The following is a 12636-nucleotide window of genomic DNA, read 5'->3' on the forward strand; positions in this document are numbered from 1 at the left end:
GGGAGTTCATCGGTAAACAAAAACAAACAATAGTGGGAGTTCATCGGTAAACAAAAACAAACAATAGTGGGAGTTCATCGGTAAACAAAAACAAACAATAGTGGGAGTTCATCGGTAAACAAAAACAAACAACAGTGGGAGTTCACAAACATGACGCCGGAGATGTTTGTTCATTTCCAGTTGATAAACCACCGAGGCAACCATGTGTTTGTTCTGTATTGTCCATGTGTTCTGTGTGGCTTGTTCAGGATTAAAGAAGCTATGCCAGTCTTGAATAATAGCTAATTTGTGTTTGCACATTTCTTCTGTCTTTGCTGCTGTGTGCACATGTCAAATGATCGGTATAAGGACAGGCCCGGCGCTTCCTTTTTTGAGGAAGTGTCTGGGTTTGTTCCAGTGTGCCTTTCATTTACCTGTGTGCTAGCTGAATCAGTGGCATAAGCAGCACTGACTGGAAGTTGTGTACCTTGTGAATGGAGAGAGTTACCACTCTTTACCATTTGTTAGTGGCAGTTCGTTGGTAATTTCAGTGGGAGGTATAACAAATATAGAGATATAGAGTCAGGGGGACGTGTTGAGGGTCACATGACCAATCTGTGGATCAACAGTGTGATTTAAGATTGGACTTTTCTGTACGCCGTTCTATTTGCCATCAGTGAAAAAAGTTCATGCAGGACAAAATAAAAAACATCAAGAAAGGTCCGCATAGACTTTCATTGACCGATAATTCAACTTCACAACCGTTAATTATGCGGGACCAATGTCGAGCTGTTCGCTGCACATCGATCCAGGATCAATGCCCAGCGCCGGCCAAAAACAAAAAGAAGAAGAAGAAAAAAAAAGTCTCGAGCTCTGGTGGACAGAAAAAAGCGGACAAACAAGAACATCAACCACCAACACCAACACACGAAAAAACACCCCCAAACCCCTCCCTTCTAACCTCTCTCCGGGGCAGCACTGACGCGGGCAAAGCAGGGCTCGGAGCAGGAGGTGTTGGTGACGGCGAAGGACTGGATGTGTCCGGCAGGCGTGCACTGTGTGTTGTGCCAGAACCCGGGGCGGGGGATGCCGGAGTAACAGTCCCAGCACTTGATCACAGCTGCAGGAGAAGAAAGAAATGATAAAAGAAAGAAACATAATATAGAATGCTTTTTGTGTTACGAAACTGTTGTGCACCACGGAATTGCAGACACGTGGAGTGATGGCCTTGAGGTAACGCGTCCGCCCAGGAAGCGAAAGAATCACGGCTCAGGCGCCAATATTTTCCCCTCCTCCACTAGACCTTCAGTGGTGGTCTGGACGCTAGTTATTCGGATGAGACAATAAACCGAGGTCCCGTGTGCTGCATGCACTTACCGCACGTAAAAGAACCCACGGCAACAAAAGAGTTTGTCCCTGGCAAAATTCAGGAGAAAAATCCACTTCGATAGGAAAAACAAATAAAACTGCACGCAGGGGGAAAAATAAAGGGGGCTGGCGCTCTCAGTGTAGCGACGCGTTCTCCTTGGGGAGAGCAGCCCGAATGTCACACAGAGAAATCTGTTGTTACAAAAAAAAGAGAAATACAAAAATACGATACAAATACAACAGCCCCTGCTTGTGAAGCTGCCATCAACGCCCCAACAACAAAACACTGCTGCGTTTGTTGCGTTTACATCTTCATTATTTCAAAACCTCGAGGGGGTCGAGGGGGGGGTGGGGGGGGTTAAACAACAACCAACCTGACAGACAGTTCTGAATCAGACATCTGGTTGATTGATTGATTGATTGACACCTTGTCTGTACAGTGTTCACTTCCTCATTGAGTTCTGAGTGAACTAGCCGTTCCTCCATTAAACACAGCTTTCAACATCGGTTTTGATCTGTGAAGAGCTTCAGAAAAGCATTCCATCGTGATAAGCGAAAAACGGTTCTTTATAATTTGGCTGAGGATCACTTACAAGTCATTGAAATGACTGGGAAAGAATCACACACACACATCTAACTGTGGGAAAGTACGATTTTTTTTAATATCCCTAAACTGTATGTGTGTCAGTTGCGAAGCTATCAACAACAACAACAAAAAATAATTGGGAATTCACACACACACACACACACACACACACACACACACACACACACACACACACACACAGAGTCTATTAATTAATTCTTTACTTACCGGGCAACTTTGAGACTGAAGACGTTGTTGTTGCTGCCTCCATCGTTGTGGTGCTGCTGGCTGCAGAAGTTGTTGTCATTGCTTCTGACGTCATCGTCATCATCGTCGTCGTTGTCGTCAGTTCCTCAGTCGTAGTGGAAGTAGTATCTTCTGTGGTGTTGCTCATAGTTGAGGAAGAAGTGGTTGGTGGCATAGTGGTGCTGACATCATCCTGGGTTGTGTTAACGTCGGAGGACGTGGTGGTGACTGATTCCATAGTGGTGCTAGTGTCGGAGGACGTGGTGGGTGGAACAGTGGTGGTGACTGACTCCGTGGTGGTGTTGGTGTCGGAGGACGTGGTGGGTGGAACAGTGGTGGTGACTGACTCCGTGGTGGTGTTGGTGTCGGAGGACGTGGTGGGTGGAACAGTGGTGGTGACTGACTCCGTGGTGGTGTTGGTGTCGGAGGACGTGGTAGGTGGAACAGTGGTGGTGGCAGTGGAACAGTGGAAGAAGGAGGAAAAGGGACTGAGTGTGGCGCTCAGCAGTTCATGAATGGCAGCGGCCGACACGTTGCTGCACTGCTGCTCAAACGTGCTGCTCACGCAGCTGACGTAATAGGATGAAAGTCTGTGGAGGATGGGGAAAGAGAGGAGTCGTCAGCAAGAGAGTGTGGGCTCGTCCGCGTGCACACACACACACACACACACACACATATATATACGCTCGCCCTCGCACACATACATACAAACACTCCCCACCCCACAAACACACACCATATACACACACAACCGCATGCTGCACCTCCCCCTACCACACACACACACACACACACACACACACACACACACATATATATATATATATATATATATATATATATATATATATATATACACACACACAAACAAACAAAAACATACACACCCACAAACCCTCCCCCGACGCCCCCCTGCCCCCCCCCCCCGCCCCCCCCTCCTCACACACACACAGACAAACAAACAAACAAACACACACACACACACACACGAACACACATACATCCTACACACACACACATACACACACACGCGAGCGCGCGCACACACACACACACACACACACACACACACACACAAGAACATACACACACACATACACACACACCCTCCACACACACACAACCCCCCCCCCCCCCCCCCCCCACACACACACACGGGCCAGGCAGACTCACAGACAGGGGTTATTGGTTGCGGGGAAGGAGAAGACCTGCACAGAGCAGGTCCTGAGGTGTTGTCCCACTGAGCGGTCCGACAGACACGGCCACGCCTCCTTCACCGCTGATAAAACAACAAATAACTCAATGAAACACCAGTTTCAGAACATAGACGTTCAATTATGGTCAGCTCACCAACGCTTTTATTCGTATCTGGTTTTAATCATTATTTTTGTTGGCATATTTGTTTGTTGTTTTTGTTTTTCATGTGTGTGGTTTATTTTTCGGGTTTTTTTGTTTGTTTGTTTTTGTTTTGTTTGTTTGTTTGGTTGGTTGGTTGGTTGGGTTGTTTTTTTTATTTGTATTGTCTGTATACTCTTTTTCCAAAATTACACATTCGGGAAGCGTGTGAAGATGATGGGACAGAAGTAACTGTCCTGTTTTACAGAAAGCAGCCATGAAGGGCGTTTTTGTGTTTGTTTGTACATGATCGAATGATTGGTTTTGTCATACCACGCAACACAACACAAACACCACACAAACACCACACAAACACCCCACAAACACCACACAAATGCAACACAAACGCAACACAAACACAACACAAACACACAAACGCAACACAAACACCACACAAACGCAACACAAACACCACACAAACGCAACACAAACACAACACAAACGCAACAAGGATTTTGTTTTATAAGAGAGGTTGTCTTCCCTTTCCGGTTGTGAGATGGTAGGGCCTTTTGGGAAAATATCCCTTTTCGTATTAGGAAGAGGGGGAAGTGAGGCATTCTTGAGCTGGAAGAGCTGATAGAACGTTCAAGTGGATGTTGGTCCATGTTTGATGGGACTTGGGCTTAGTGGGGAATCTTTGATTCTCAGGCTAAGTGTGAACACTTCCGTGGAGGTGTGTTTCACTGGAGAGACTGGTAAGGGAAAAATATTTTTCTGTTGTTGCTAGTGTGTGGAAGTGTGGGTTGAGTTAAAAATAATCTATATATATTTTTCTGTTGTGGTGTTGTGAACTTTTAACAACTGTATTGTTGAGAAAAAAAAAAAAAAAAAAAATGATTATAGTAATAATCTTGAAATTAATTCAGGGATGTTAATAATTTTTGTTTGGATGGAACAGAATGTTCCCTTAAATTTAGTTTTGTCTGAGCCGCTGAATGGAGGCTCAGACATGGAGGGGGAATTCTGTGACAAGAGAGGTGAAACCAGGATACTCTTGTCCAGATCTATCGGGTCCTGGGGAGGCCGATCCAGCGAATCTGGGGGAGAGACCGACTCGGCGAGTTTTGAAGGAGGGGCCACGTGTTCGACTGGAAGCAGCAGCACGAGGCTCAACATTGGCTGGGGACCAACCGGGTGTGGAGACATCGGGTGTTGGGTCATCGTCGGCAAACGTGTTGGAGAGGCCGGCCTGGAGCAGCTCCGAAGAGGCAATTGCGTCTACAGATGAGTAGAACTGTTGGAAGTTTTCCCCTCCCTAGCTAATTTCAGTGGCCATGATGTGTGAGTCATGAAATATTGGCTCTAGACTCGGGAATTGTGGACTTTATAAAGGACATTGGGTTGGTCTATTACTATAAGAGAAAAGTTTGGAAGAAAAGTCAGAGTAATAAAAAAATTGTGGAACTGTTAATTGGGCTGGTCTATTTTGTACTGCATGTTTTTTTTTTCTTTGGTACTAAAAGTTGGGTGATGGGTGTATTTTTGGTTGATGTGGAAATTGGTTATTAGAACAACTGCCAGTTTGAAGCAAGCAAACTCAATTGAAGTAGTGTTGCCCCCTGCTGGTAAACCCTAGATAATCCGAGCTAGACTAGCAGGGTGACAACAACACAAACGCAACACAAACACCACACAAACACAACACAAACGCAACACAAACACAACACAAACGCCACACAACAAAAACATCTTACCTGCACGCCCCCTCAGAGAACACAGGAAGTCGAAGGCAGCCACGCCCACATCAAAACGAACGCGCCCCGCTCCGTGACAGGAGGACAGGGCCGACACCACACAGTCACGGTGATCTGGGTACTTCCTGCAACACCATCAAAATGAGAGCTGCATCATCAACGGTTTCTCCACTGCAATGCATTGCAAATCGTTTACAGCTTAGGTTTTTTGTGAAGGACTATGAAACTAGGAGGCATGATTGCACTGGCTCTTAGTGCTGCAGCCTTGGGGGTTGGTTGGCCTTTGGGAACCATCCCCAACACTGACTGTTGTATAACCCTCTTGGCCGAGAGAGTGGGGGTTTAAACTGGGCAAGACACTCTTCACTACAATCAACATCTGGCCCATATAATCGGGACAACAGCTGCATCCTCTGCTCTTCTGATGGTCATCGTCAAACACAACTGACCATCCACCACATTCACAGCGTGACTTGACTCATGATGGATTATTCATTGATGTGCCATTATTTTTTACACATTTTCTTCTTTTTCTTCTTCTAGTGAAAGTAGTAGTAGTAGTAGTAGTAGTAGTGTCATCATCTTCATTATTATTATTATTATTATTATTATTATTATTATTATTATTATTATTCCTGTTGTTGTAGTTAATTCTTCTTCTTCTTACTATTATTATCAATATTATGATGATGATGATGCAGTGCAAGGCAATTCGCAATAAAAGAATATTAGATTTTCAGACTGATAATTAGAAAGTGTCCGATTTCTTTAATACGCGAGAGAAGTGACCTGAGTGTTTAAGAGAGAGAGAGAGAGAGAGAGAGAGAGACAGACAGACAGACAGACAGACAGACAGGCAGAGACAGAGACTGAGAGAGAGAGGGGGGGAGACGGAGACAGAGAGAAAAAACTAATGCAAGTATACGGATGTGCCTGAGGTAAAGTATCGCAGGTTACTAAAAGACAACACAGTGTCAGAAAAACCCCAAAGAAAAAGAGGTGTGGAGAGAGAAGGAAGAGGGTGGAGGTGGGTGCGGACACGAGAGAGATATGTTCCCGGACACCCCGTCAGAAATAATGACCTTATCATTGGCTGCGACACGTGGATGGAATTCTACAACGCAGTAATCTAATTAAGTGCAGAAAGACAGACAGGACAGAGACAGAGACGGGGACAGAGAGACAGAGACAACAACAGGGAGACATACAGAGAGAGGGGGCCGGGGGGGGGGGGGGGGGGGTGAGGGGGTAAAGAAACAAAGACAGACAGAGACAGCGACAGAGAAACAGAGATAGACAGACAGACGGACAGATAGACAGACAGAGACGGGGACAGAGAAACAGAGACAGACAGCGACAGAGAACAGAGAGAGACGGACAGACAGGCGGATAGATAGACAGACAGAGACGGGACAGAGAAACAGAGACAGACAGAAATACAGAGACAGGGACAGAGGCACAGACAGACAGACAGGGACAGAGAAACTATAATGATTTTGACGCCTTGAAACATCGTTATCCTAGACCAACCCAAACCCAAACCGAACTGAACCCATTCCAGTCCTACCCAGCCAGAAAGAAACCCAAACCAGCCTACCCAGCCAGAAAGAAACCCAACCCATTCTACCCAGCCAGAAAGAAACCCAACCCATTCTACCCAGCCAGAAAGAAACCCAACCCATTCTACCCAGCCAGAAAGAAACCCAACCCATTCTACCCAGCCAGAAAGAAACCCAAACCAGCCTACCCAGCCAGAAAGAAACCCAACCCATTCTACCCAGCCAGAAAGAAACCCAACCCATTCTACCCAGCCAGAAAGAAACCCAACCCATTCTACCCAGCCAGAAAGAAACCCAAACCAGCCTACCCAGCCAGAAAGAAACCCAACCCATTCTACCCAGCCAGAAAGAAACCCAAACCAGCCTACCCAGCCAGAAAGAAACCCAACCCATTCTACCCAGCCAGAAAGAAACCCAAACCAGTCTACCCAGCCAGAAAGAAACCCAAACCAGCCTACCCAGCCAGAAAGAAACCCAAACCAGCCTACCCAGCCAGAAAGAAACCCAAACCAGCCTACCGAGCCAGAAGGAAACCCAACCCATTCTACCCAGCCAGAAAGAAACCCAAACCATTCTACCCAGCCAGAAAGAAACCCAAACCAGCCTACCCAGCCAGAAAGAAACCTATTTCAGCCCTTCCCAGCCGGGAGAAATGGTCGACTTACCAGCAGATGCCATCGATGAGATTGTCGAGGTTTTGATCGAAGACGAAGAAGAAGAGGGAGGAAATCATGTCTCTGTAAGCGTTCTTCACACACCGGGTTGCTGGCACCAGGCCTTCACACACTGCCTGTGTCCCTGTACACACACACACACGCACACACACACACACACACACACACACACGCACGTACGCAGGCACGCACACGTACACACACACATACACACACACACACATACATACATACACATAAATACATGTAGACATGAATGGACACATATACATATACATACTGTACAAGCAGGCAGGCGATGCACACAAACATACAAGCTTACGCAAAGATTCATAAACACACACACAGGCACTAACCCAAGCGCACACACAAACACACACACACACACACACACACACACACACACACACACACACACACACACACACACACACATACGCATGCACGCACGCACGCATACTACTCATGCATGTCTCTTAATCTAACGTGTATTATGCTGTTTGTATGATGAGTGAACAGTGCACAAGACATTTTGTCGTTGTTTTTAGGTCATAAAGTTGACTTGAGTTATCATTTCATGAACTGATTGACCTGACTATCTAACTTGAACGTTATCCATTCATTAACTGATTCACCTGACTTGACTTATTTATCTTCTGTCTATCTATCTATCTATCTATCTATCTATCTGTCTGTCTGTCTGTCTGTCTGTCTATTAATCAATTGATTAAGTAATTAATTATTCATTATTCATGATGTATTTATTCACCAATAATACCAAACCTACCCTGCGTAGTACCGCTGTCGGCTATCGTCGTCATCGTCGAGGCCATCGTTGACGCTGTGGTGGTGACCACGGTGGTGTTGGCAAACGATGACGATGAAGTTGACGATGACAGGGTTGTTGTGGTGGTGGTTGTGGTGACGTCATCTGAAGTTGTGGAGGAGGGGGAGGCGGTGGTAGTAGTAGTGGGCGTGTCAGTGCTGGAGGCTGAGATATTAGTGGTGGCGGCGGCGGCGGTGGTGGTGGTGGTGGTGGTGGTTGGTGCTTGTGTCGTTGTGGTGGTTGGTAACTCTGTAGTAGTTGCTGCCTCGCTACTGGTAGTTGGTGGTAAGTCTGTGGTAGGGATAGTTGGTAAGGCAGTGGTAGTCATGGTAGTGGTAGTTGGTAAGGCAGTGGTAGTCGTGGTTGTGGTAGTTGGTAAGTCAGTGGTTGACGTGGTAGTGGTAGTTGGTAAGTCAGTGGTAGTCGAGTCGGTGGTTGAAGCTACGGTAGTGACTGCGGATGAATTAGTTGTTGTTTTAATGGGCGTGGTGGTAGCAATCGGTGTTTCAGTTGTAGTTGGTGCTATAGTTGTGGTACTAGCAGTAGTTTGTGGTTCAGCAGTGGAAGTCTGCCCTTCAGTAGTGGTAGTTTGCCCTTCAGCAGTGGTAGTTTGCCCTTCAGTAGTGGTAGTTTGTGGTTCAGCAGTGGTAGTTTGCCCTTCAGTAGTGGTAGTTTGCCCTTCAGTAGTGGTAGTTTGCCCTTCAGCAGTGGTAGTTTGCCCTTCAGCAGTGGTAGTTTGTGGTTCAGCAGTGGTAGTTTGCCCTTCAGTAGTGGTAGTTTGTGGTTCAGTAGTGGTAGTCTGATCTTCTGTAGTGCTGCTTTGCGTTTCTGAGGTGACAGTTGTATTCATTGGTACTTCAGTTGTGGTCTGTGCATTGGTAGTCGGTGTTTCAGAAGTTGTTCCTGCTGTGGTAGGAGATAATGTTGTCTGTGCTTCTGTTGTTGTCTGTGCTTCTGTTGTCTGTGCCTCTGTTGTTGTCTGTGCTTCTTTTGTTGTCTGTGCCTCTGTTGTTATCTGTGCTTCTTTTGTTGTCTGTGCCTCTGTTGTTATCTGTGCTTCTGTCGTTGTCTGTGCTTCCGTTGTCTGTGCTTCTGTTGTCTGTGCTCCTGCTGTCTGTGCTTCTGTTGTCTGTGCCTCTGTTGTTGTCTGTGCCTCTGTTGTTGTTTGTGCTTCTGTTGTTTGTGCTTCTGTTGTCTGTGCCTCTGTTGTTGTCTGTGCTTCTGTTGTTTGTGCTTCTGTTGTCTGTGCCTCTGTTGTTGTCTGTGCTTCTGTTGTTTGTGCTTCTGTTGTCTGTGCCTCTGTTGTTGTATGTGATTCTGTTGTTGTTTGTGCCTCTGTTGTTGTCTGTGCCTCTGTTGTTGTCTGCACTTCTGTTGTCTGTGCCTCTGTTGTTGTCTGCGCTTCTGTTGTTGCCTTTGCTTCTGTCGTTGTCTGTGTTCCTGTCTGTGCTTCTGTTGTCTGTGCTCCTGTTGTCTGTGCTTCTGTCGTTGTCTGTGCCTCTGTTGTTGTCTGTGCCTCTGTTGTTGTCTGTGCTTCTGTTGTCTGTGCTTCTGTTGTTGTCTGTGCCTCTGTTGTCTGTGCTTCTGTTGTTGTCTGTGCTCCTGTTGTCTGTGCTTCTGTTGTTGTCTGTGCCTCTGTTGTCTGTGCTTCTGTTGTTGTCTGTGCTCCTGTTGTCTGTGCTTCTGTTGTTGTCTGTGCTTCTGTTGTTGTCTGTGCTCCTGTTGTCTGTGCTTCTGTTGTTGTCTGTGCTTCTGTTGTTGTCTGTGCCTCTGTTGTCTGTGCTTCTGTTGTTGTCTGTGCTCCTGTTGTCTGTGCTTCTGTCTGTTGCTCTGTTGTCTGTGCCTTCTGTTGTCTGTGCTCTGTGCTCCTGTTGTCTGTGCTTCTGTTGTTGTCTGTGCTTCTGTTGTTGTCTGTGCTCCTGTTGTCTGTGCTTCTGTCGTTGTCTGTGCTTCTGTTGTTGTCTGTGCTTCTGTTTGTGCTTCTGTTGTTGTCTGTGCCTCTGTTGTCTGTGCTTCTGTTGTTGTCTGTGCTCCTGTTGTCTGTGCTTCTGTCGTTGTCTGTGCTTCTGTCGTTGTCTGTGCTCCTGTTGTCTGTGCTTCTGTCGTTGTCTGTGCTTCTGTTGTTGTCTGTGCCTCTGTTGTCTGTGCCTCTGTTGTTGTCTGTGCCTCTGATGCGTTTAGAATGGAACCCGCCATTGTGCTGGTGGTATGAGCACCGGAACTAGTAGTGGTAGTAGTAGAAGTTGGGGGAGTAGTAGTAGAAGGAGGAGGAGTGGGAGGAGGAGTAGTGGTAGGAGTAGTCCACTGACCTGGGGGGAGAGTTTGCTGTTGCTGTTGCTGTTGTTGCTGTTGCTGTTGAGAATCGCTGGGAGGAAGAGTGGTCGGCATGGCGTGACTCTTCCATACTGCATTGAAGACAATGAAGAAATTAGAAGAGAGTGGTTGCTTTGTATTTTACAAATTGTTTGTTGTTTTGTTGTCGTTGCTTTTTGTTTGTGTGTGTGTGTGTGTGTGTGTGTGTGTGTGTGTGTGTGCGTGCGTGCGTGCGTGCGCGCGCGCACCTTTATTTTTCTCCTTAGTGTATTCAGAAGGGAATAAAACGTAAGCTGTCCAGAATACGCCGCAATAAATAAAAAAGCTGAAGTGAAGACACAATGAGAGCGGGAAACAGACAGACAGAGACAGACAGAGACAGACAGAGACAAAGACGACAAACAGGCAGACTGAAAGACACACAGCAGACTGACAAAGAGAGTGAGAGGATAGAGACAGACCGACAGACCGACAGACAGACAGACCGACAGACCGACAGACAGACAGACCGACAGACCGACCGACAGACCGACAGACCGACAGACCGACAGACAGACAGACAGACAGACAGACCGACAGAGGATATTGCTGCATCTCCTGCTGCTGTTGCTGTTGCCACCACTACCGCTCCTCCTCCTCATCATCCTCGTGCTACTACTACTACTGCTACTACTACTACTATTGCTGCTGCTACTGCTGCTACCAATACTATTACTTCAGCTTCTAGCAGCGGAAAGTACACTTTGAATGAAATAAGCTCCTGCTTTTATCTTTTTTAGGTATATATATATATATATATATATATATATATATATATATATAATGTGTGTGTGCGTGTGTGTGTGTGTGTGTGTGTGTGTGTGTGTGTTCAGAGAGAGAGAGAATCACATATCTTGAAACATTTTAAAAAGTTGTGCGAAAGCGATTAAAAAGGTAACGATTTAAAGGTAAAGAATATCGAAAAGTAAACGCATCTTCTAAATGAAAATAGATAGATAGATAGACAGACATACTTACCTGCAGAATAGACGAAAGCGAAAACGAGGCCATTAACAAGAAGTTTCATCTTGCTAATATTCAAATGTGTTTTCAACAAAAACACACAACAAGGAAATCTGTTCTTGATTTTCTTTCACTTTTCTTTTTCTTCTTCACTATTTTTCCCCAAAAATCATCTGTTTAATTATTTACTTTGCTCAAAATGTTGACTGAAAATCAGTTACTGAACACGAAAAGATATGTTCCTTTTTTTTGAAGAAAGAGTAAGTCTTTTTCGAGTCTACATATCTAAGTATCAATGAACAATGTTTCACGGCTTCCAAGTGCAGGACAGCTCTTCTGTTGGTTTTGTTTCCTGACAAACTAACTCACTACCTAAAGGATGAATACCCTTTACAGGATTTGCCTATGTTGTGAAGCGCTTCCATCTGGGGTGGGTTCTTATATATCCACAGACATATCCTGATCATTTCCGCTCCAGCAAGATCCGTGTCGTATTGTCTTCATGCCGCCTCCGACCCCCCCACCCCCACCGCCCTCCCCCGGCCACCCACGCCCCATGGTTTAGAACACGATGTTGTGAGTATGAGTCGGCGTGGGTGTGGGTGTGGGTTGGGGGTGGGGCAAAGAGTTGTCTGCCGTGGGTGTGCTCTTTCCGAAATACTGTCCCTTGTGTTGTGTCAGCCCGTGTCAGATGCAAAAGGGGGAACGTGTCATCATTTATCATCACTGTACCTGTCTACCTCGCTGTAGTGTTCGGGTTTTGTTTTACTTTTTTTTTCTTAAAGTCGTCTCTTTTCTTTCTTTCTTTTGTGATCTATTTTAAAACTTCTTTTTTTTCTTTCTTTTTTAACTGTTATTTTGGTTGTTTAAATATCTGTGTGTGTGTGTGTGTGTGTGTGTGTGTGTGTGTGTGTGTGTGTGTGTGTGTGATTCACTGTAGTGTTGAGATTTTGTTTTTCCTTTTTTTTTCTTAAAATCGTCTCTTTTCTTTCTT

General features: G+C 45.8%; 1 protein-coding gene across 4 annotated transcripts in view; it reads right to left on the reverse strand.

Moving 5' to 3' along the window:
- Nucleotides 1–12061, reverse strand: part of LOC143275721 (uncharacterized) — a 15080-nt gene extending 3019 nt beyond the window's left edge. Inside the window, exons 1-8 of one of the 4 annotated variants that reach the window (XM_076579997.1) lie at nucleotides 11658–12061; nucleotides 10637–10732; nucleotides 8289–8432; nucleotides 7493–7625; nucleotides 5269–5393; nucleotides 3353–3458; nucleotides 2162–2769; nucleotides 941–1099 (exon numbers count right to left, since the gene is read on the reverse strand). In XM_076579997.1, coding sequence (XP_076436112.1) covers nucleotides 941–1099; nucleotides 2162–2769; nucleotides 3353–3458; nucleotides 5269–5393; nucleotides 7493–7625; nucleotides 8289–8432; nucleotides 10637–10732; nucleotides 11658–11706 — 1420 coding nt within the window. In that variant the 5' untranslated portion in view covers nucleotides 11707–12061. Of the gene's footprint in view, nucleotides 1–940; nucleotides 1100–2161; nucleotides 2770–3352; nucleotides 3459–5268; nucleotides 5394–7492; nucleotides 7626–8288; nucleotides 9597–10636; nucleotides 10733–11657 lie in introns of those variants that run through there. The other 3 variants (XM_076579996.1, XM_076579995.1, XM_076579994.1) reach the window with 3 other exon arrangements.
- Between the last annotated feature and the right edge of the window lie 575 nt (nucleotides 12062–12636).

The sequence above is a fragment of the Babylonia areolata genome, chromosome 31 (assembly GCF_041734735.1).
Source record: "Babylonia areolata isolate BAREFJ2019XMU chromosome 31, ASM4173473v1, whole genome shotgun sequence".
Lineage (NCBI taxonomy): Eukaryota > Metazoa > Mollusca > Gastropoda > Neogastropoda > Buccinidae > Babylonia > Babylonia areolata.